The 24,126-nt window shown below is 34.5% G+C and overlaps 3 protein-coding genes, 1 long non-coding RNA gene and 1 other non-coding gene across 6 annotated transcripts; 2 read left to right on the plus strand and 3 right to left on the minus strand.

Annotated features, from left to right (window-relative positions):
- Positions 1-163: 163 nt before the first annotated feature.
- LOC125586887 lies at positions 164-649 on the minus strand. Its single transcript, XR_007323420.1, has 2 exons — positions 593-649; positions 164-481 (listed from the first exon to the last, which is right to left on the minus strand). It is a non-coding gene; the product is annotated as an uncharacterized LOC125586887 (long non-coding RNA).
- Positions 650-5,658: 5,009 nt separating this feature from the next.
- On the minus strand, positions 5,659-9,266 carry LOC106347283 (tRNA pseudouridine synthase Pus10-like). 2 transcript variants are annotated; one of them, XM_048756728.1, is made up of 15 exons: positions 9,109-9,266; positions 8,698-9,026; positions 8,484-8,592; positions 8,263-8,377; positions 7,757-7,803; positions 7,565-7,636; positions 7,330-7,398; positions 7,166-7,246; positions 6,967-7,086; positions 6,789-6,863; positions 6,593-6,673; positions 6,385-6,458; positions 6,230-6,290; positions 6,088-6,143; positions 5,659-5,976 (listed from the first exon to the last, which is right to left on the minus strand). In XM_048756728.1, exons 1-15 carry the CDS (start codon positions 9,214-9,216, stop codon positions 5,901-5,903), a joined length of 1,473 nt encoding a protein of 490 aa, XP_048612685.1. In that variant the 5' UTR covers positions 9,217-9,266; the 3' UTR covers positions 5,659-5,900. The 2 variants fall into 2 exon arrangements, with proteins under 2 accessions (XP_048612685.1, XP_048612684.1); XM_048756727.1 differs by having other exon boundaries at positions 6,230-6,323.
- Positions 9,267-9,343: 77 nt separating this feature from the next.
- TRNAP-UGG lies at positions 9,344-9,415 on the plus strand. The gene has a single exon. It is a non-coding gene; the product is annotated as a tRNA-Pro (tRNA).
- Positions 9,416-11,020: 1,605 nt separating this feature from the next.
- LOC106350063 (transketolase-1, chloroplastic) lies at positions 11,021-12,578 on the plus strand. Its single transcript, XM_022711846.2, has 6 exons — positions 11,021-11,062; positions 11,488-11,553; positions 11,711-11,801; positions 11,881-11,983; positions 12,057-12,339; positions 12,415-12,578. The coding sequence occupies exons 1-6, from the start codon at positions 11,021-11,023 to the stop codon at positions 12,508-12,510; spliced, it is 681 nt and encodes a 226-aa protein (XP_022567567.1). The 3' UTR covers positions 12,511-12,578.
- Positions 12,579-12,592: 14 nt separating this feature from the next.
- LOC125586888 (L-ascorbate oxidase homolog) lies at positions 12,593-20,945 on the minus strand. Its single transcript, XM_048756726.1, has 8 exons — positions 16,771-20,945; positions 16,579-16,688; positions 15,928-16,198; positions 15,162-15,261; positions 14,726-15,068; positions 14,198-14,563; positions 13,924-14,002; positions 12,593-13,819 (listed from the first exon to the last, which is right to left on the minus strand). The coding sequence occupies exons 1-8, from the start codon at positions 16,924-16,926 to the stop codon at positions 13,589-13,591; spliced, it is 1,656 nt and encodes a 551-aa protein (XP_048612683.1). The 5' UTR covers positions 16,927-20,945; the 3' UTR covers positions 12,593-13,588.
- Positions 20,946-24,126: the final 3,181 nt, after the last annotated feature.

Here is a 24,126-nt window from a genome sequence, read left to right on the forward strand (position 1 = left end):
TCGGTATGGGTTTATGGCTAAGATGGTTGATGCTACATGGCTGGACTGAAATTGACATGGAAGAGATTAGTTTCTTGTTATATCCTAAGAGAGAGAGCTACTGCTTACTGTTGTAATATTTTGTTAACCAACAGAGTCATTACAATTATATACTACGTTGCTGTGTTTTGTTAACAGACAGAGATTATTACAGTTACATACTGCTACATGTGCTGTGTTCAGCTAATACAGCTAGTCATAAAGATATACTACGACACTGTTTTTGAGTAGACGCATTTTAGAATTGAACTGAACCACTAAAATAATCCACGTTATAATTTTAAGTAGCTAGTATATTTTAAAGGTAGGAAATGAATGTGTAGGAATCAAAACTACAAAAATGAGAGCTTGTGGAGAATTGGTAGTTTAAAAATCGCCCATTTTGACATCAGTGACATCAAGTTGTATTATCTCCGCCCTGCATCCTAAAATTGATCCCATGCTGTAAAGAAAGTGGAACAAATAAGGTTTATATGGTTCAATGCTTCTTGTTACCATTCTTCTTTAATCTAAGTTCTAATATAAAGAAAGGAGTTCATTCTTTTTACTATACCTTGGACTGGTACGACCAAGATCTCCATGAACAAACTCTTTGATGTATGTTCCAGCTTGCATTAATGAAAATTTTAAAATTTGAAATAGTTAGTATGAATATTAACAATAAAATTATGGATTAGATTAATTTAAATTTGTAAGAATACCCTTGAGTCTATGAAAAACAATTCAATTCCCATGAATAAGTTTGGCTTTTGGAAATTGTGGGTTTCCCAACAATGAATCCACCTAATAAAAAGTTTGTTGTTATAAAAAATTTCCTTCAAGGTCATTAAAGGTTTTTGGGACGGTAAGAGTTGATGGTGGAACCATTTTTTTGCTCGAGTGCTTTGAAGATTTCCTTGATAGTGTGAGGTTGATGTTGATGGAATAATGAGTTTTATAGGGACTTTCTTGATGTAAAACTATACATTTTTATTTTTTTGTTTAATGTGGTATTTCCATTTTTATATAATTTACTATCATTTTAAGATAGATGTACATTTTAAGATAGATGTTTAAATCTTAATGTACTTTTTTCATTTTTTAAAATGTTTATTTCCATTTCTTATATTTTTTATTTACGTAATATCTATATTTTATACTTTAAAATAGATATTTAAATCTTAATGTACTTTTTCCATTTTTTTAAACTGTGTATTTACTTATATTATACATTTTACATTTTAAGATAGATGATTAATGCTTAATGAACTTTTTCCATTTTTTAAAAAAAAATTGTGTATTTACTTATAATTCATATATTATATATTTACATTATTTACTTATTATTTATTTTCATGTATATGTATTTCCATTTCTTGTACTTTTTATTTACTTAATATCTCTATTTTACATTTTAAGATAGATGTTTAAATCTTAATGTACGTTTTCCATTTTTTAAAAATTGTATATTTCCATTTGTTATACTTTCTATTTACGTAATATCTATATTTTAAATTTTAAGATATATTTTTAAATCTTAATGAAATTTTCCATTTTTTAAATTGGGTATTTACTTATATTATATATTTACTTATTATTTATTTTTCTTTATATTGTGTATTTCTATTTCTTATACTTTCTATTTACTAATAAGTTTATATTTTAAGATAGATTTACAATTTAAGATAGATGATTAAATACTAATGTACTGTTTCCATTTTTTTAAATTGTGTATTTCCTTTTCTTATACTTTCTATTTGCGTAATATCTATATTTTACGTATTGATGAAGCAGCTGATCGGTATGGGTTTATGGCTAAGATGGTTGATGCTACATGGCTGGACTGAAATTGACATGGAAGAGATTAGTTTCTTGTTATATCCTAAGAGAGAGAGCTACTGCTTACTGTTGTAATATTTTGTTAACCAACAGAGTCATTACAATTATATACTACGTTGCTGTGTTTTGTTAACAGACAGAGATTATTACAGTTACATACTGCTACATGTGCTGTGTTCAGCTAATACAGCTAGTCATAAAGATATACTACGACACTGTTTTTGAGTAGACGCATTTTAGAATTGAACTGAACCACTAAAATAATCCACGTTATAATTTTAAGTAGCTAGTATATTTTAAAGGTAGGAAATGAATGTGTAGGAATCAAAACTACAAAAATGAGAGCTTGTGGAGAGTTGGTAGTTTAAAAATCGCCCATTTTGACATCAGTGACATCAAGTTGTATTATCTCCGCCCTGCATCCTAAAATTGATCCCATGCTGTAAACAAAGTGAAACAAATAAGGTTTATATGGTTCAATGCTTCTTGTTACCATTCTTCTTTACCCAAAAATGTCTACAGATTCACGAATATTATTAAAAGAGAAGTACTCATTTGAATTGTTCAAAAAAAAAAAAAATACACATTTCAAAATATTTTTACTTCATTAATTAAACTTTTTTTTTTCTTGTCTTTTTCAGTTGCATTTATGATATATCCTAAAACGAATAAAACTGCCTAATTTATTACTTGTCTTTTCAGCTACATTAATGAAATATGCTTAAAATGAATTTAAACTTCATATTTTATTGTTTGTCTTTTTCAGTTACCTTAAGAAAATATCCTTAAATAAATTTGGACATAACGTCATTTAATCGACCAAAAAAACTCATGAGTTATCCTTACGTGCATAATTTTAATAATGGAGATTTTTAAAAACGTGCATCATTAAAATGTTACCTAAAACATGCAGCACTAATATATAACATGCATCAATAAAACTAGAATTTGACTCACACAATTGTACGGATATTATTTTCAGTTGATTAAATTTAAAAATAATTATTTATTCAAAAAATATTTAAGAATGGCTATGTTGTTAAAAATTATATGGTATTATTTTCTCATAACTCATTTGTCATTTGATAAATTGTTAGAAAGAAATTTTTAGCATAATATAACTCAGTTGTCATTTGCTAAATTTATGGTTTTTATTTATATTTTTTATTATTTAATTATATTATTTTCATTTTATATTTGAAAGATAAATGAATTTTCTTTCAAATAATATTTTTGTAAATGTATTTTTTTTTAAATAATCAATTAATTTTTTTAAAAAAAAAGGTTCTCTCCTAACAAACACTAGGGATTAACCCGGGCGACGCCCGTGATTTTTATTTTTTTCTAATTTAAGTTGTTAAATTATTTATATTTATGTTATGATATATATTTTTATAAATGTTAAGATGCATGTCATAATTAAAATTTATTTTTAAATTTTAACACGTTAAATTAACATATTTTTTACTATTTAAATATTTTTTGTAATTTTGTTGACTATCTAATTATCATATTTAGCAAAACTATCTGTTGAGTGTTGGAAAAAATGTTTTAGATATTTAATTAAACTGCAGAGTATTTTCGGATCGACCACATGCTCAACAATCGATCGATCCGTAAAAAGATGGTCGATCTCCTTGGCTAGGTAAGTACAATTTTAGCAAAAATATCTTTGATTTTCAAATATTAAGTATAAAACTATTCTTTTGAATATTGTTTTTTTGAATTGTATTTTTTTGATTAAATTATTGTATTATAATGATTATGTAAATATTTTTTGTGATGTTTGAATTTGTGTTGTTCGTATACTTTACCTAGATGATATTGAGGTTTAACAATTTATTGTTTTCTGGAAATAGAAAATAATGATATATCAAAACGTATCTAATACTTGTTAAATGATAGTATAATGTAAATTACATCCATTATTTGAAAATAACCATTTGTTGTTATTTTTTTTAAATCAGAAATTATTTTTATTTAAAAACATTATTCATACATAATATAATGGTTTAAGTTTGGAAGATTAATCTATATATATATATTATGTTTTTTTTTAAATAATTTAAGATATTATATATTGAGTAACTGAATAAAAGCTGAATTTCTTATCTTGAAAATCAAATATTTATATTTTTGTCTTCATGTTATACTCACCAATCCATCATTGATATTTATAACTCAGTATGTTTTTTAAAAAAAACTTAGTTTTAAGTAATAAATGTTTAATAAATTAAATTCATCACCTATAATGTTCTGTAAATTATATTTAAAAACTCTCTAAAATAATATTTTAATTATAATATTACTATTATTTAATTTAAGTTATTTTAAGCATAATATATGCTAAACCAACTTAAATTATATTTATAATAGGACCATCCGTTAATAAACAAAAACAATACTAAACCAACATGAACCAATACCTGATTCGGAGAGGAATTAAGTGTTTCGGGATAAACACTTGAACGGTTATTAACTGTAATGGTTTGATCATGAAATAGTTAGTATGAATATTAACAATAAAATTATGGATTAGATTAATTTAAATTTGTAAGAATACCCTTGAGTCTATGAAAAACAATTCAATTCCCATGAATAAGTTTGGCTTTTGGAAATTGCGGGTTTCCCAACAATGAATCCACCTAATAAAAAGTTTGTTGTTATAAAAAATTTCCTTCAAGGTCATTAAAGGTTTTTGGGACGGTAAGAGTTGATGGTGGAACCATTTTTTTGCTCGAGTGCTTTGAAGATTTCCTTGATAGTGTGAGGTTGATGTTGATGGAATAATGAGTTTTATAGGGACTTTCTTGATGTAAAACTATACATTTTTATTTTTTGTTTAATGTGGTATTTCCATTTTTATATAATTTACTATCATTTTAAGATAGATGTACATTTTAAGATAGATGTTTAAATTTTAATGTACTTTTTTCATTTTTTAAAATGTTTATTTCCATTTCTTATATTTTTTATTTACGTAATATCTATATTTTATACTTTAAAATAGATATTTAAATCTTAATGTACTTTTTCCATTTTTTTAAACTGTGTATTTACTTATATTATACATTTTACATTTTAAGATAGATGATTAATGCTTAATGAACTTTTTCCATTTTTTTAAAAAAAATTGTGTATTTACTTATAATTCATATATTATATATTTACATTATTTACTTATTATTTATTTTCATGTATATGTATTTCCATTTCTTGTACTTTTTATGTACTTAATATCTCTATTTTACATTTTAAGATAGATGTTTAAATCTTAATGTACGTTTTCCATTTTTTAAAAATTGTATATTTCCATTTGTTATACTTTCTATTTACGTAATATCTATATTTTAAATTTTAAGATATATTTTTAAATCTTAATGAAATTTTCCATTTTTTAAATTGGGTATTTACTTATATTATATATTTACTTATTATTTATTTTTCTTTATATTGTGTATTTCTATTTCTTATACTTTCTATTTACTAATAAGTTTATATTTTAAGATAGATTTACAATTTAAGATAGATGATTAAATACTAATGTACTGTTTCCATTTTTTTAAATTGTGTATTTCCTTTTCTTATACTTTCTATTTGCGTAATATCTATATTTTACGTATTGATGAAGCGGCTGATCGGTATGGGTTTATGGCTAAGATGGTTGATGCTACATGGCTGGACTGAAATTGACATGGAAGAGATTAGTTTCTTGTTATATCCTAAGAGAGAGAGCTACTGCTTACTGTTGTAATATTTTGTTAACCAACAGAGTCATTACAATTATATACTACGTTGCTGTGTTTTGTTAACAGACAGAGATTATTACAGTTACATACTGCTACATGTGCTGTGTTCAGCTAATACAGCTAGTCATAAAGATATACTACGACACTGTTTTTGAGTAGACGCATTTTAGAATTGAACTGAACCACTAAAATAATCCACGTTATAATTTTAAGTAGCTAGTATATTTTAAAGGTAGGAAATGAATGTGTAGGACTCAAAACTACAAAAATGAGAGCTTGTGGAGAGTTGGTAGTTTAAAAATCGCCCATTTTGACATCAGTGACATCAAGTTGTATTATCTCCGCCCTGCATCCTAAAATTGATCCCATGCTGTAAACAAAGTGGAACAAATAAGGTTTATATGGTTCAATGCTTCTTGTTACCATTCTTCTTTAATCTAAGTTCTAATATAAAGAAAGGAGTTCATTCTTTTTACTATACCTTGGACTGGTACGACCAAGATCTCCGTGAACAAACTCTTTGATGTATGTTCCAGCCTGCATTAATGAAAATTTTAAAATTTGCCCATCTTTTATAAATTATGATAAAAACTAGAATGAGTTGAGTTAGAAGATGTAGCAACCTGTGTGCATAGATGCAGTAGAAAGTAGTGAGAGCTTCCTTTAATCTTTTCCACTTTCATCCTGAGGATTGGAACCAGCAACGACTGACCCTTACTAAACAGAAGAAGCTTCAAGGTAAGTAAACACACAAAATTCACGACAGATAGTCACTAACCAGTGTATAGTCCTTTCACGTTCCAATGGACTTCGGCGGTGAAGCACTCTTACTGGTGTTTTCTGCAAGATTTTCTGCAGTGACATAATACAGTTAGCATTGGGAACAAAGAACGGTGTTTAAGAACAGGCATGTGACTTTTGATATGATCCGAATATTTATATTTCACCCAAAAAAAAATTAACAAAAAAGAAACCAAGTGACTCACCAATTCTTTCAGGGCAGTAATTGAGTTGATATCTTTCTCTTCAAGTGGACGAGAAATCCATACAAGTGCAGCATATTGCTTCTGCAATATAAATCAAAAATATCTGAGTAGTTGATCAATAGCTTTATGACACTTCTAACTAGATCATTAATTTGGTTAAGGTAACAACATATCGATAGCATTTAGCAAAACTGACCTGTTTTTCTGCTTCTCCTTCACGCATCATTGCCCAACACTGACTTCCTATGAATTTAAGGTCTTTAACTCCGACCTGCAGACAGAATACTGCTTGTAAGCTTGCAAACAAACCACATAGTCAACTAATACAACATGTCTGTTACATATGTGTTCAAGTTCAAATGATTAGGCCTTACTAGTTTTTTCTCTGAGTTGTTTATCTTCTCTTCAATTTCCATCAATGATTCCTGGGATGGGCATTTTCGAGAGTTCTGAACCTCGACTAAGAAAGGTCTACCTGAACCCAACATTCGTACCTGAATAGAGCTCTTTCATATTATCAGCATAAACTTGTTGAATTTGAACATGATATTCGGAAAAGGGAAATATTCTAACATCAATATCTTCTCTGCCAGCAGCATGGAACTTGTAGGAATCCCCAAAGCATGCTGGAAGAATATTTCCACCAATTATCTCCTGAAAAAAAGCGATATCTCTTAAGTCACCTGATAGCTTAAGGAATAATATGTACAAATCCAGATAACAACAAAGTGTACTACCTCAACAGACGCTTCACCCATTCTTTCATCATCAATAATCCATCGTGATTGACTTACATTTCTAGAGTACTGCAAAAGATAAGATTGAACAATCCATCGGTATAAATCCCCAGTAAGAAGTAAAAAGATCTGCTTGGACATCTGTGAATTCATTTGTTACAAAACTACAATTTGCACACAAATGAATGGATGGGTCACAACAGACAGTCTCAAGAACACGAAAGCATTGACTTACTTTGAAGTATCTCCCACTAAAAAAGATAGGCATCTTGTTGCAGTGAACTGACAAGATGCATGGTTCATAAACCTGGAAATAAGAAGGAAAAGAGCAGCGAACGTGAGTTCTTGTAAGCCAAATAATATGACAAGGCGGATAAAAAGATTATACTCGGCTATAAATCTACGGTCAAACATGCAAAACAATTACCTTTTCAAATGAATTCTCGGACATACAGGTTGATCCATTCTCTTCGCCTGCATAAACACATCAACACATTAAATACACATAATAACATTGGCACTTGAAAATTATTAAATTTGTTGGAACATCTGTATATAAACTGTACGGGCTGATGTAGGTGGCCACATGATCCATCAAGTGTATAAACCGTTATAAGAAGACATGGAGTAGGAAATGCTAGAAAAGGTTCAAGAAATAAGTATATAGGCATTTTATAGAAACAATGACATCTATGCAAAATGAAATCATCTATGAACACTAAAAGAAACTCAAAGATGTCGGCTGACATAACAACAACAGAAGACATGAAAGTCAACTATTTTTGCATCAACAAACTCCTTACACATCACAAGTATGGTTGATATTTCAAGTAATAATGTACGCAGCATTAGCCCATTCTCATAGATGATATATGAAGAGTTCAAAACAAAAGGGTCAACCAAGTAAAAGATTGTGGTAAAGTCTCGACATACCTGTTTTCCTCTTCTTTCTCTCATGCTTTGTAGTTTCAGACGCACATTGAGCCTCATCTGATGCCTTAGAGTAAGTCAAACGGATGTGAAAAGAGCTTGAATCTGATTTAGCACCCTGCAAACCTCAAAACAAGGACAACATGAAAAAAAGTAAGCAATACAAAACCATACGTGAAAACCTAAACAAGTCAACAATTTTACAAAACAGAACACAGACTCACCAACGATGCTTTAAGAGGATCCAAGACTAGAACTTTCAAGGCATCCTTTACAGAGATCTTTTCGCTCTGCACCCAACCTTCACTCTTATACTTTCCTTTAAGGTAAAATCTACACAGGTAAAAACATACCCAAAAAAAAAACTGAGAAATTGCAAAAGAGATATACTTTCTAGGACCCAATACGCTGATAAAACCAAATGCAAGTAAGGCTTACAAGACGGCACGATCATTCTCCACGATAGTTGAAGGAACAGAGACTTCGAGAGCAAAGCTATCGAACTCGTGACCTTCCTCCTTCACCAAGTCCATTATCCTTGCGGCGTAATCACTACCACACTCCGATCTCACCAGCGTTTGCTTGGCATCGGAGAAAACGAGCTGCAATACACCTAAACAGACAATGCAGACTCTGGACTCTTCCGATGAGGCATCTTCCTCGTCGCCGGATTCTAGCCAGCTCCGCAGAGTTGACGCCGAGACCGACGACAAATCGGAAACAAAAGGCTCGACGGATACCAATCGGAAAATACACCTCTCGCACACCTTACGAATTCGGAAAGAGATTAAAGAAAGAGAAACCCTAATGAGAGGAAGGAAGATAAAAAAAAAAGGATTACAGACAGACCCCTAGAGATAGCAGATCTTTCACAGCAGTAGAATGCAGTGATCGAGCTGCTTCGTACACGCGTCCTGACTTGTGCTCGCCGGACGACGGTTTTGCTTCGTCGGACATTCTTCTTTGAAAAAACCGGAGATCGGGAGAAGGCGGCTTGTCGCAATTACCAGTTATATCGCAGTGTCAAAGAAAGGTTACGTTTGCTTTATAGCTATATTTTACTACTGGAATCGTAAAACAATGCGGGCGTTTGGTCTAGTGGTATGATTCTCGCTTTGGGTGCGAGAGGTCCCGAGTTCGATTCTCGGAACGCCCCCTTTTTTTGTTTCTTCCTTCTGTCATTTGGCTCAACTAATTTCCCGCTATGCAATCATCTCTCAAATTCTATTTTAAATCTGTTATAAACTGAGTTTCCCTTATCATGCAATGAACAAGATATGTTGACAATATCTTTCAAAATCTCTTAAAATATACAAATGAAGTGGATATATATAAGAGCATGCATGAATGATTTTTTTTTTTTTTTTTTTTGAAACTATATATGTTCCACAGCTTAACATGTACCAAAGATTTGATGAAAATATATTCCCAACATCCATAAATAGAAGTACTTTTAACGTTAAAACCCCTCAGCCATGTTTGTTTTGGGTAAAAAACCCCAAACTAAGTATTTAAGGTAAAAGCCCCCAAACTAACTTTATCTAATGAAGCAAACCCTAACAGGTCATAATTACCAATACCACCGGTAAATCTTTAGTTTAGGGGTTTCTACATTAAGTAAACATAGTTGAGGAGTTTTACCACTAAAAATATAAAAAAATCAATTTTATAATATTATCTAAAAATTAGTAACTTAAATTTTCAAAATTAGCATTTTTAATTTTTTTTGTAAATATATGAGTTTGATGTGTTTTAACATCAACATTATATATGTATAAATTAAAAATGTAAAAACAGAGAAAATATAACAAAAATTATATAAAGAATTTAGACGCAGTAAGACTTTCTTCCCTAACTTCCGGATCAGACATATTCCAAGAGCATAAAATACTATGGCGGACAAGCTTGCAAGTGGTGCGAGGAGTTCTCCTTCAGCTATGTTATATGTCGATTCAATACTTTCGGTTTGGCTTTCTGAATCGCGCGGTCCAATTACTTAGTTCTCGTTTATGTTGTCAAAAAAAGTTACTAATTTTTAAATAATATTATAAAATTTTGATTTTAAAAAAAAAAAAAATTTAATGGTAAAACCCCTCAACTATGTTTACTTAATGTAGAAACCCCAAAATTAAAGATTTACTGGTAGAAATGGTAATTATGACCTTCTAGAGTTTAATTCATTAAATAACGTTAGTTTGGGGGTTTTTTCGTTAAATACTTAGTTTGGAGGTTTTTACCCAAAACAAACTTAGTCGAGGGGTTTTAACATTAAAAATTCTAAATAGAATATATTATGTAAATAGATTATAACAATATCAAGAATGTTCTAGGAAACCACGTCGAAAGCTCTCTCGCCTTATTCCGTTCTTAACTTTTTTAGTTAAAAGTTAAGACGGGTTCTTATATTCCGTTAAAAACCCTACCCTAAAAACCCCTATTAAACATGCTTTTAGAGTATCATTAACCCCGGTCTCTTAGCCGGAGTTCTTAACTCATGATTTGATTTTTTTTTTAATATTTTTTTTGCTAAGAGACGGTTCTTAGCTTTTCTTAGTTAAAATCTAAAGAAAACTAAGAACTTCGTTTAAGAGATCGGGTAACGGGGATTCTTGGATGGGTCTCTTAGGTTAATTAGGAATTAAAGAAAAAAACACCAATTAACTTGAGCGACGTTTCTTAATTAAGGGATAGAAGATACTGCCCTTGTATGTTCCTTCCTTCTTTTCTCGCCACAAGATCTTTCCATAGCCTCTTCGTTTCCATGGCTGCTTCAGCTTCTTTCTCTGTATCATCCCCACCTCTCGTACCCTCTTCCTGCAAAATTCGAAGACAGTTTCTCTTGCGTAATCCAAAAATCTTCAAACCCGTTTAGGTTAGAGCTTCTGTCGGAACTAAAGTGAGTCCCTTGATCTCCATCGATGACAATGTTTCAGTCCAAACTAAAATGAGTTAGTGCTTGTCTCATCGTCTCGCAGTTATTATTCAATTTCAATTAAAAATTTGATCTTCGTATTATGTGCTCTAGAAGATAGTTTTTGTTGAAGAGATTGATGAAAGTTATGATCTTTATGGAACCAGAATTGAAAAGTTAGGATTTTTATGAGATGTATTGAATGCTCTATCAATTGACTTGATATCGATGTTGTTTTATTTTGAAACCAGGATTGAAAAGTTATGATCTTTATGAACAATCGTTAGTTTATTGGTTTCATTGTTGTTTTGTTTTAGATAAGCAAGTGGCAGTGGAAGTTCAAGGGAAACTCGATCGGTCCCAGTGGTCCTCAGGCTCGTCAGGTTCGTTCTCTCTGCTGGACATGGTTGTATGTTGCTTTACGCTTTGCTTCACCTCGCTGGCTACAACAATGTCTTGGCCAGTGATCATAAAGATTCAATCTTTTTTGATATTAAATTGATAGTGTTAGACTTTACTGATAAAGTGTTGGACTTTTAGGAGGAGGATTTGAAGAGTTTCAGACAATGGGGAAGCAAGACACCAGGACATCCCGAGAATTTCGAGACTCCTGGGATTGAAGTCACTACTGGTTAGCCTTTGTGTGGTTCCATTACATACAGAGCTTTCTATGGTCTATGTTTTAACGATTGTGTGTGTCTCTATAGCAGGTCCTCTTGGACAAGGAATAGCCAATGCTGTTGGTTTAGCTCTTGCTGAGAAGCACTTAGCTGCTCGGTTCAACAAACCTGGCGCTAAAGTTGACCACTACACGTAATATTTAGCTTTCTGTTACCATTCTTTGTTTTTATTTCAAGCTCTGATTTTCTTGGCTTGATTTGTTTAGGTATGTGATCCTTGGAGATGGTTGTCAGATGGAGGTATTTCAAAAAAAAGCAGCCTTTCTAGCTGGTCACTGGGGACTTGGAAAGCTCATTGCTTTCTATGATGACAATCACATCTCCATTGATGGAGACACTGCGATTGCCTTTACTGAGAACGTTGACCAGCGTTTCGAAGCTCTTGGATGGCATGTTATCTGGGTGAAGAATGGTAACACTGGGTATGATGAGATCCGTGCTGCTATTAAGGAAGCTAAAGCTGTTACAGACAAGCCCACATTGATTAAGGTAAACTACACAATCTCTTAGCCTTCAGACACTGGTTGAGTCTAAAGACCTTTGGCATTTTGTTTGTGTCCCCAGGTCACTACTACAATTGGTTATGGATCTCCCAACAAGGCGAACTCATACAGTGTCCATGGAGCTTGTGTCTATATAACAAACACTCTCGACTTGTAACAAACACTCTTGCTTTCTCTCTTAAATCAACATTCACTTTTTATATTCACAACAAAAAATTTTATTCACAACACCAAAGTCATCTTCTCTCTTTAATCACAACACTCTTGCTTTCTCTCTTAAATCAACATTCACTCATATTCACAACACCAAAGTTTCATTCTTTACTCATCTTCTCTGTTTAATTTTTAATCAAACAATGTTTAATTTTTTTTTTTTAAAACCTCTAAATAAGAGACTCCCGTTGTAGCACAAAAATGTTGGTGTCTTTTAACTATGTCTTTTAAATAACATTTAATAATTAAAAATTATTAAGATACCCAAAGTGTGTTTTTGGGTTAATGATGCTCTTAGAGCACCATTAACGGAGGTACTTACCGCGGGTGCTTAACAACTTTTAAAAAAGAAAATATATATGAAAAAGGGGAAGGATCGGCGCTTAAATAAGCACAATAAGCGCCGTATCTTAGAGGCACGTGGCGCGCTGCCATTGAACAGATTTTTTTTTTCTCAAATACTGTTTTTATGACCAAAATAACACCCAAATATGAAAATGATCTAATTAGCACCAACTTTTTTTTTTTGAAAATGATCAAAATGACATCCAAACACTGTTTTTATGACCAAAATAACACTCAAATATGTTTTTTTTTTTTTGACAGCGACACCCAAATATGAAAATGACCTAACTAACACCATTTATTTTTAAAAAAATGACCAAAATGACACCCAAAGATGAAAAAGAAATAATCTGTTTTTATTTTAGAATTTATGTTTGAATGTTTATTTTTTATGTTTTATTTAATAAATAAAATGCATCTTTCAAAAAATAATATTTTAATTTTTTTTTTCTAAAACCCCAAAATAAGAACTTTCCATTGGAGCACGAAAATGTTCGGGGTGCTTAGTGTTGCATCTTAAATCACTTTTACAACTTAAAATTATTAAAAAAAAAGAATCAGCACCCGTATTTGGGAAGCAAATGAAACAACGGACAAACAACAACAAAGAAGAAATAATAGAACAAGGCATACCCAAAATTCATTAAAAAAAAAGTTTAACCGATTCTCTATCGCTCTCAGTTTTCAAAGCCACTCAAAAGCAGTCCTTTGTGGGCTCCACTAGCCCTACCACATAGAAGAGCGTTCGTCGGGATCTGATATTCATCTCTGAGAGAAGTCGAGTTTGTGTACACACGCACGTATAACTGTTGTCCCAAGTATTGTCTTTCCCAGAACTCCGATCTCAGGTTCCACATTCCTACGTTGTCTAGTCCTACGTATATTGCAGTCCATGATCTTGGATACACCTACACATGTTCATCCAACAATATTTCACTTGTGACACAAAGCCCAACTTATACGTTTTATCCAACTGTTTGAGATCAAAATATGAAAGTTTTTAAAGTTTCACCTGAATAGTGCAGCGTGAGACTGCATCGTTTAGATTGTATATTTTTCTCCTGTCAGGCCTCCACTTTCCCAACTCCATTCTGATAGTTAGACCAAGTCCACAATAGTTGGTTAAAACAATTAAATTGCATGTGTTAGGGTTCTTTCTTGGTTAGAGAAAGCTTTTGATTAAGCTTACCGCTCGCGTGTAGTTATTAGCTTATTGTGGATGCAAACACGGACAGTTTAACATATATATTAGAAAAGAGATGAGGGAACAATTTGGAAATACGTACCCAACAACAAAGAAAGAGTGACCGTTGAAGTGCCAGCTTTGGACAATATCTTCCCAGTTCTCAAAGACAATCTCCACAAAGGCTTTGTAATCAGCTTGCAAGACAGATGTGACAGGGAATATTGGTGCATCTGTGGGCTGGTCAGACATGCTTCCAGGATTATACACGCCATCTATCTTGAAGTAATCCGCGAGTTTCAAAGGGGTGTCTGATGGGGTAAATGATGCACTGTTCACGGCGTATCGTTGTTTGCCTTCGATCTGTCCAGCAGAGCTAACAAGTTTGATGGTTCTAGTGACGTTTACCATACCATAGTGGTATGTACCTTGTGGGTTTGGTCTTGGTCCACTCGCTGTTAGGTTGGTCCTATAACACACGAAGAAACACCGCCAAGCTATAAGGCCAAAATTTCATGAATATCCTCTACGCTAGCAAAACACTACATGAGCTTATAATCTAAAGGATACTGAAGGGGTTTTCTTCAAAATTGGTGACAAGCACATAACTGTTGAAGAATAAAAAACGTACCTGATGGTTCGAGCTTGGCTAAAAGACCAGCTCAATGGAATTGGTGCAGCAGGGATAGGTCCAGAAACAGGTCCAGCAGAATTACTATAGTGGAGAACACCGGTGGTGGTGAGGACTTTTGGGGTAAACCTACTAGAGACCACAATGTAGTAATCTTTTGCAGGCTGGTTAGCCGTTATAAGGACCGAGTAAGACTGACCAACGTGAACATCAAGCGATGAGTACACGTTCTGAAGAGTGTGTGTCCCTTCGACTTCAACCAACTTCATCTCATGGTTCTGAATGCGGAAGTTGAGAGAGTTTTGCAATCCTACATTTGATATTCTCAGCCTATATGTATTACCTGTGGAAATATTCACACCAGAACCAATCAAAACGTTGCGCAAATTACCATTAACAAATGAGTGAGATACGAGGAGAGAAAGAGATAATAGACCTGGTTGAATGTTGAGTGTAGCACCACTATTAAGACCATTAATGAGAATTCCATCTGGTAAAGGAAGCTTTCCGCCATTATCGAGCTGCGCTCTCAAGGCCTACACAAAAGATTCATAAACATCATTAAGAAAATCCAAGCAGGTAGTCAAGGGCGGATCTAGAAAGATTCTTAATTGGGGCACTATATTTATTATAAACACACAGAAACTTTTTATGATGGGGGCATTTTTACATTTTTCTTCACTAAACTAACGATATTTGATTAATCAAATTAAACTATCAAAGAAAAAATAAAAATCAGTAGGAGGGACGCCCGCACCGCCGTACTTACGTCCGCCCCTGCATGTAGTATAACTATACGTCAAGCAAACAGCATTGCCAACAAAAAAAATTGTTCCTATCTCTCTTTTTGGGGACAAATTTGTTCCTATCTATAATTTGAACCAAAAAAAAAAAGAATAAACCAAAGAATATACGATCCTTATTGTTTTCTTTAACGGCATATCAAACGGTCCAATCTTTATTGCATGTGTATTTCATGAACATCTACCACAACAGAGAATTCTATAAATGATGGTCATTCAAGGTTATCACAATTCACAATCATAGATTCGACAACAATAAAATGTTTATTTTTATTCGTATTAACTTAAAAATGTTTATTTTCCCTCTAAATCATAGATTCAACAACAATATTATGATGGCCATTCAAAGTTATCACAATCTACCATCGAATTACAAACGTTGGAGCTAGAATCGATTACCTTATGATCGGTCTTGTACCAGTCACCGATAAGAACAGTGTAGTCATCAGCGGGAGGAGGGAAAGGAACGGGGATCATTGGACGGCTAGAGATACGAATACCTCCGAAACCACCTGCAGCTTTGTGAATGCCAAGCGATGGGAAGTAATAGAAGCTTCCGATCTGATCCTTAACCTGAAGAACGTAAGTGTAGTTCTTCCCCGGCGGGATTGGGCACGTCGTTCCATACACTCCGTCTTGGAACGAGTTCTTTCTGTTTTGTATCCCGGCCCTTGTGTCGGAATCATACAAAAATCGTAATCAGTTTTAAAAACCAATAAACCGGAAAAAGATGGATTATTTTGTGAAAGGATTTTTGGGCCTATAAAGAGTGGAATTTGCGCTTGTGGAAATTATCGAGTGATCGTTCAAATTTTAAACAATAACAAAAGTTAAGCATGTAGGCAGGTAGCCCACGTATATGAAATGAACAATCACCATACAGACGCGGACGTAGATAATTTACAAATGATGCAATATATGACACGTCAGAGCGATAATCGATTACCTTGTGATTGACATAGGAAAATATGTTTCATATACATAAATTATGAAATTGTGGTGTACAAAAAAGTAGCTAAGAACTTACAAGGAAAACAAATAGATACGTACCATGAAATAAGAAAAGGCTCATCGAGTTCGTTGAATACGTTGATGATGAGATTATCATTGGTGACAGAGCGTATTTCAGGTCCCGGAAACATCTTGTTAATCAATATACCCTAGCGGAAGGAGAGGAAATAAAACATAATCATCCAGTTAACAAAACTAATGTATAATCGATTAGGCAAGCAAAGCAAGTACCTGTTGTTGAACCCCCATAGGAGAGATAGTACCATAGGTTACGTGCCACTCATAGAATATGTATGGATCTTCGGCCGCTGTGGCAATTAGAAGCGATAAACCTATAACAAAAGCATATGCGATTTTGCAGTTTGCAGCCATTTTAGTGTTCTTCATTTTCGGACCATGAGATGTAGATAGGATAGAAAATGAAACATATATATGCTTGAGTAAGGATTAGTGTGCAACTTTTGAAATAGTCAAAAATTATTTGTTGGTCTCTCTACATTCTCAAGATTATCACCAAATTAATACGGTAAGAGAGGATAAAAATGTCAAGATATAGACGGTAAGAGAGGATAAAAATGTCAAGATATAGACGGTAAGAGCATTTTCAATTTATGACTATTGACTATATTTATTTCTATAGTTATATTTAAAATAGATTTATTCCGATTCATTTCTATTTTAAAATATACAAATCTCTATGTTTATATATTTAAATAGAGAAAATTAAAAAATGATATTTTATAAGCTGTCAGATCTATCCTAAATTATTACTCCTTATGTTTAATTTTAATTGGTGTTTTAAGATTTTACTTTTGTATAAATCTTCAATGTTGTTTAGTGTTTTTAAACCAACTGCATTTTATGGAATGATTTTTATTGGTTAAACTAAGATTAATTAATGCAAAATAAGTAAAAATCAATAATTTTTCAATAATTGTGAAAGTCCTTGCCAACTAATAGAAAACAAAGATAGTATATAACAAAATATATTAGAAATGATCTATATTATGTGAGTTTTGAAATTAGGTATGCTTGAATATTATAAATTTTTATGTGTGAGTTTTGAGTTGAGTCATTCTCGGTCTGAATGAGTTCGGTTCTGATTTATATGAACCTAAAAATATCTAAATAACAAATATATATGAAACGGATTTATATATTTGTACCAAAAATAATCATATTAACCGATTCGATCAATGTCTTTTGAATACAATTAATTATACTACTACACATCAAAAATATGAAAGACTAATTATAAAAAACAAATACAAATGTATAAAAATGTAAGAATCAGTATTCATACGGGTGCGCGGATCAATCTTTTTGTTAACATCTTGATTCCTAAAGGCAACACTAATTATAATCACGGTATGTTTCAACCCAAAAAAAAATATTTTATGAAATATTGATTATGAAAGATCTAAAGTTTGATCGCTCGCTACACTGTTTGGCTTGGCGTATGTGCTTTCAACGTATTATTTCTACTTTTGTGTCATGTTACTCTTTTGTCCTAATCAATTTTTACAGTGATTCTGTGCCACCCGTCACTTCCGAGATAAAGTTGTTTTTTCCCTTCTTCTGACAAGTGGCAGAAGAGTTTTGCGACACGTGTCATCCATGTATTTTTTTTACATTTTAAATTCTTTTTCTTTTAGATTATTGCAATTTGGTCAAATACGTTTTAATTGTGCACTATCTAATGTTTTTCGCACTCTATTATTGTAAGAAGTTTGATAATCTATTTTATTTTTCACTAAAATTCAAGATGAATAAATAAATAAATAAAATAATAAAAATTTATTTTAAATATTTAAATTATTCACAACTAAAAATAACATAAATTTTTGTTATTTTATTATTTTTTACCATTTTTATTATTTTATTTACAAATCATATATTTATTTAACTATTAAAATATAAAATGACTAAATTAATAAGAAGAAACTAGAGTGCAATACACAATCTAAACTTAAAACTTCCACAATCATAGAGGAAAAGAAAAATACCATAGTAACACTAACTTAATAAAGGTTTGGAGCTGAAAAGATATCAACAAAGAAGACTAACTTATCTCATCTTACCATAGAATGTCTTGACTAGAACAAGCAAATCTCAGAAAAAAGTAAAAATATAAAATATGAGACAAAACAATCTCCAGAATATAAAGGATCGCGATCAAGCACCAGTGCAAAAAGCCAAAAACACGGGTCAGAGAAAGAATAATCATCGGAAGAACAAAGTTACCACGAAACAAGAAGACGCATGCCTAAAGCACCGGAAGCACAACCACCAGCTAAGAGGTAAGAAGCACATCACAAACTAAACAAACACATACAAGACACTCATGCCAGCAAAAAACCACAAAGCTCTGAATAGAAGGAACCAAAGATCCAAAAGACTAACTCCGCACACCTACACCAAAGGAAGCATGAGAAGAAAATAAACAACATGAGTGAGGGAAAACGGAAGCCAACCACCAAGAAACAAGAGCTCAAGCTTGAGACCATAAACAACCTTCCAAGCGCACAAAGCATATATAGAGAAAAACACTATCCAACCCTGGAGTAGCAAATATGGCGAAAGGGAGAGCCACCAGAGACGTGATCAGCGATGAAGGAACAACGAGATGAGAGAACAAAGAGATAAAATGAGACAAAATTAATTCAACAAACTGTGGAGCCATCCTCGAACTATAAAACAAACCACCAAAAGCCAGATCACCAAAGCCAGATCTTGAAAACCAAAACAGCAGAGACTATCGACGGCAAACCAACAACGAGGAAGACAAATAAACTCTAACTCAACCCAACGAGATGTAGTTTCTAACATTAGCCAAAATCTAAGGAAAAAAAGACCAATATTGACTGTAATAACCTACAACACCGTAAGAAACAGCCGCACAACATGAAACTAATATGCGTGATCTATAACAAATACCAGATAATCTCACAGAAGAAGAAGGTGAGAAAAAACAAGAGCACGGAGGTGAGTCTTTTCTCAGTGATGGTGAGAAGCCCTGCACACCGGAAATGTAAACGAAATACATAGATGGTGATGGTTCAAAGTCAAAATATGGAGATAGTGCAAAAAAGACATCTAAAAAAGTAATGTTCAAAAATGTGAAAAATTAAAATACAATTTTGAAGCCGTTAATCTTAAAATCAACAAATGCATAAATGCAAAATTATTGAAATTCAATATGTTTTACATCAGAAGCTCACTTTACCACTAACAAGTAGTATTATACACACAACAAACATTATTAAAAAGACAAACACATAATATATTAACTTATTATCTACTACTACATAACACAATAACACACTAAATAATGCTATTCACAAATAAATATTGACCACATAATCACATCATCCTAAAAAACATATTTAAGAACAATAAAACAATATTTCGTGCGAAGCGCGGACACCCTCCTAGTAATAAATAAATACAAGCGGAAATAATAATAATAATCTCCATATCATAATATAAAAGTCAATACGATACCATAAGGCCTAAAGGCCCAACAACGATAACATCTGAAATATACAGTACGACATAAACCGAAAGTCCGAAATACGAAATAACATAAACGATAGATAGAAGCCCAAAGGCCCAAAAGCGATAAAATGATAAGAGTGATAGAAGTCCAAAGCTCGATAGTAGTAAAAGCCTAAAAGCACCGGTCCAGTATAATCACTCTTGCTCGTCGGTCTCACCTGAAAGGGGAAAAAAAGGAGGGATGAGCGACCGGGTCCCCCAGTGAGGTATGGGATGCTAAACCGCAAACCACTGATTCAGTTCATAAAACAACAACTATGTAGGCCTAGCTTTAGCATGAAGCAAACACGGTGTCTATCACACCACACAGAACAATCACATATTTCTAGTGGACTAGACATGCTACAATCAATGCGATAACAGCATTTCCTCATAAGGATATATATATATATATAACTCTACAGGCGTAGCTAGTACAGTAGTCCACTATGTAACCCCCGCAATATCCACAAACAAGCGGCCTAGTACAAACGTCTATGTACCCCGCTAAACACACGGCCTAGTACATATATCTTTGTACCCCGTGATCTCTCAAACAGGCGGCCTAGTACAAACGTCTCTATACCCCGTAAATCCCGCGGTCTAGTGCAATCACCTCTGCACCGCGCAATCTCAACAGACGGACTAACATATATACATATATATAATTAACAGTTCTTAACATCAATCATTTCAATCAACCGTTGAATCCTTTATTATCCTATTTCCGGTTTAACAATTAATAACAACAGTGAACAAGCAAGACTCTCAAACAGACTCGATTCACAGAGACGGATCATGTTTCGAAACTAGACTTTCCATAACGATAGTACTAAACTAGTTTGGGATTTAAACAGAGAATCCCTCACCTTAGCAATGAAGAGAAGTGGTATCTATGAACTCCAGCTGCTCAAATGGACTCCAAATCTGAAATCAGATCGAAATTTCAAGTCAGAATATCCATTGAACGACCAAAAACGGGTGACTACGGGAAAGTCAACCCGCTGCTCAAGTCAACCCGCTGGTCAAAGGTCAACCCGGTCAACTCCGACCCAAGCCGGTCAACCCTTGACCAGACTGAAATTAATTTAAACCAATCGGTTTTCCTTAACCGGAATCAATTTTTAATTGGATCAACTGGTTTACTTAACCAAAATTAATTAATTAATTAAAATAACCGGTTTAACCTAACTGAATTCCAATCTATTTTAACCGATCGGTTTAACTTAACCAACCGGTTGACCGAGTCATCGAGTTGACTCACCGGGTCGACTCGGCTGAGTTGGCGAGTTTCCGGCAGGTCACCGGTGGCGACGGCGGAGGAGCGGTGGCGTACCGGCAAAGTCACCGGCGGCGGCGGAGGCGTAGCGGCGGCTTCCCGGCGGCGGCCGGGCACGGCGGCTTCGGCAAGCTGGCGTCGGCCGGGCACGGTGGCTTCGGCGAGCTGGCGTCGGTGACGGCGGCGCGTGCGTTTCACGCGCCCGAAGGGAGATCTTCCTGAGGCGCGTGAGGGCTTGTCCAGACTCTGATTGCAGCGCGGTTGGTGTCTATAGATTTGTTTCCACGAGAGAACACGATGGTGGTCTTGCATGCACGAAATTCTTGACGGTTAGGAAGTTATTGTTGATTTACTAAAATGGCCGAAACTAAAGGTTTCTGGCGGTTACCTAAGGTGACGATCGGTGGTGACGAGCTGGGCTTGATCACGGCACACGGTGGCTCCGGCAACGAGCTCCGGTGACTCTCCCACTACGAAATGATCACACTTCCCCTTAGCTCACTCTCTCTCTCTCTCTCTCTCTCTCCAAAACTTTCTTGATACTTGGTGGAGAAAACAAAGTTATGGGAGTGGATATTTATAGAAAATACCTTGGGCCATTTCAACTGGGCTTGAGCCTTGACGGGTTTGCATTTGTGGGCTTGATAATGGGATTGGGTCATGACAATTTTTCCCAACTAATAAGGAATTCGACCCCGAATTCGAGTCACCAACTGACTCTTCAATAACATCCTGAAATAGCTATGGATAATCAATCTTCATCTATAGCTCAGGCTCCCATGTCTCCTCCTGAATCTCGTCTCTCTCCCAACGAACTCTAACCAACATGGTCATCATCCCCTTATCTGCTGTCACTTGCCGATCGAAAATCTCCACTGGCTGACACGCGGCATACAAACTTTTGCCAAGATCACTGGGAGGATGCGGCAAAATGAGTTCAGGCTCTCTCACGACCTCTCTCAAAACTGATACATGAAACACATCATGGAAATCCGATAACTCTACTGATAAACCTAATCGGTAAGCAACTGCTCAAATCCGCTCCAAAATAGGATATGGTCTCATATATCTCGGTTTAAGCTTCTTTAGCATACGAGTTTTAGATCCTCCCTGAAATGTTCTCATTTTAAGGTATACCAGGTCGCCAATGTTTGGTTCTATTTCACATCGCTCCCCCACTTGAACCATGGCTGGTTCTATTTTACATCGCTCCCCCACTTCGGACCAACAAAGCGGTGTGCGACAAGACTTACCATAAAGAGCCTCTTATGGTGCCATCTTAATGCTCGAGTGATAACTGTTGTTGTAGGCAAACTCGGCTAGAGGTAGATACTTCACCCAACTTCCTTCCCAATCTAAGACACAAGCCCGAAGCATATCCTCCAAAGTCTGAATAGTCCTCTCTGACTGACCATCTGGACTTTTGTCCCAAGTGCCTTCTGAAAGGCTCTCCAAAACTCAAACGTGAACTTTACATCCCGATCTGATACAATGCTCATGGGAACTCCGTGCAATCTCACAATCTCGCTAATGTAGATCTGCACCAACTTATCCGCACCGTCTGTTTTCTTAATTGCCAAGAAGTGGGCTGACATGGTGAGTCTATCCACGATAAACGATATCGCATTCTTTCCTCCTGAAGTGGTCGGTAACCCTGATACAAAATCCATAGTCACCATGTCCCATTTCCATTCCGGCATTGGCAGGTTTTGCAATAACCTGCTAGGCACCTGATGCTCAGCCTTAACCAACTGACATGTCTGACACTGTGATACAAAAGTAGCAACATCTTTCTTCATACCAGGCCAATTGTAGTAACGCTTCAGATCTCTGTACATCTTGGTATTCCCCGGATGAATAGAAAAACGAGAGTGGTGTGCCTGCTGCAAGATTTCCTTTCTCAACAGCTCAACCTTGGGCACACAAACCCGGTTCCGATACATGAACATCCCGCTCGAAGTTGTATGATATCAAACACTCTCGATCTCGATCTGCTTACACAAAACCTCATCAGCAACCTGAGCTTTGCGTATTCTACACAACATATCTGTCTGCTCAACAGCCTCGAGGCCAGCTGACTCTTCGTCTACAGTAGTAGCACACAATCTGAGACTAACGAGTATCCCAGTAAGTTCTTGAACCTCTTTGGTTCCCGATACATCGCTCTGGCGCCTACTCAAGGAATTTTCCACTTGATTAGCCTTTCCCGGATGATAAGCGATCTCCAAATTATAATCTGCTAACAACTCAATCCATCTGCGCTGTCTCAAATTCAAATCCGTCTGAGTAAAGATGTACTTCAGACTCTTGTGATCTGTGAGAATCTTCACCTTCTCCCCATACAAGTACGATCTCCAGATCTTCAATGCAAATACAACTGCCGCTAACTCAAAGTCATGCGTAGGATAATTGACCTCGTGAGGCCTCAACTGACGTGATGCATATGCAATTACCTGACCCTCCTGCATCAATACACATCCCAATCCGGTACTTGACGCATCAGTGTAGACCTCATATGATATCCCTGGCCTCGGAAGTACCAAAACTGGCGTCTGTGTCAACTGTCACTTCAACTAAGTGAAACTCCTCGAGCAATTATCTGACCAATCAAACTTGACGTCTTTGCCCGTAAGCTTCGTCATCGGCTTAGCAATGCTAGCAAAACCCATGACAAACTTCCTGTAATACCCCGCCAAACCGAGAAAACTGCGGATCTCCGTAGCACTCTTTGGCGTCGGCCACTCTGAAATGGCGGTAATCTTCTTCAGATC

This window comes from Brassica napus, chromosome C5 (assembly GCF_020379485.1).
Source record: "Brassica napus cultivar Da-Ae chromosome C5, Da-Ae, whole genome shotgun sequence".
Taxonomy (NCBI): domain Eukaryota; kingdom Viridiplantae; phylum Streptophyta; class Magnoliopsida; order Brassicales; family Brassicaceae; genus Brassica; species Brassica napus.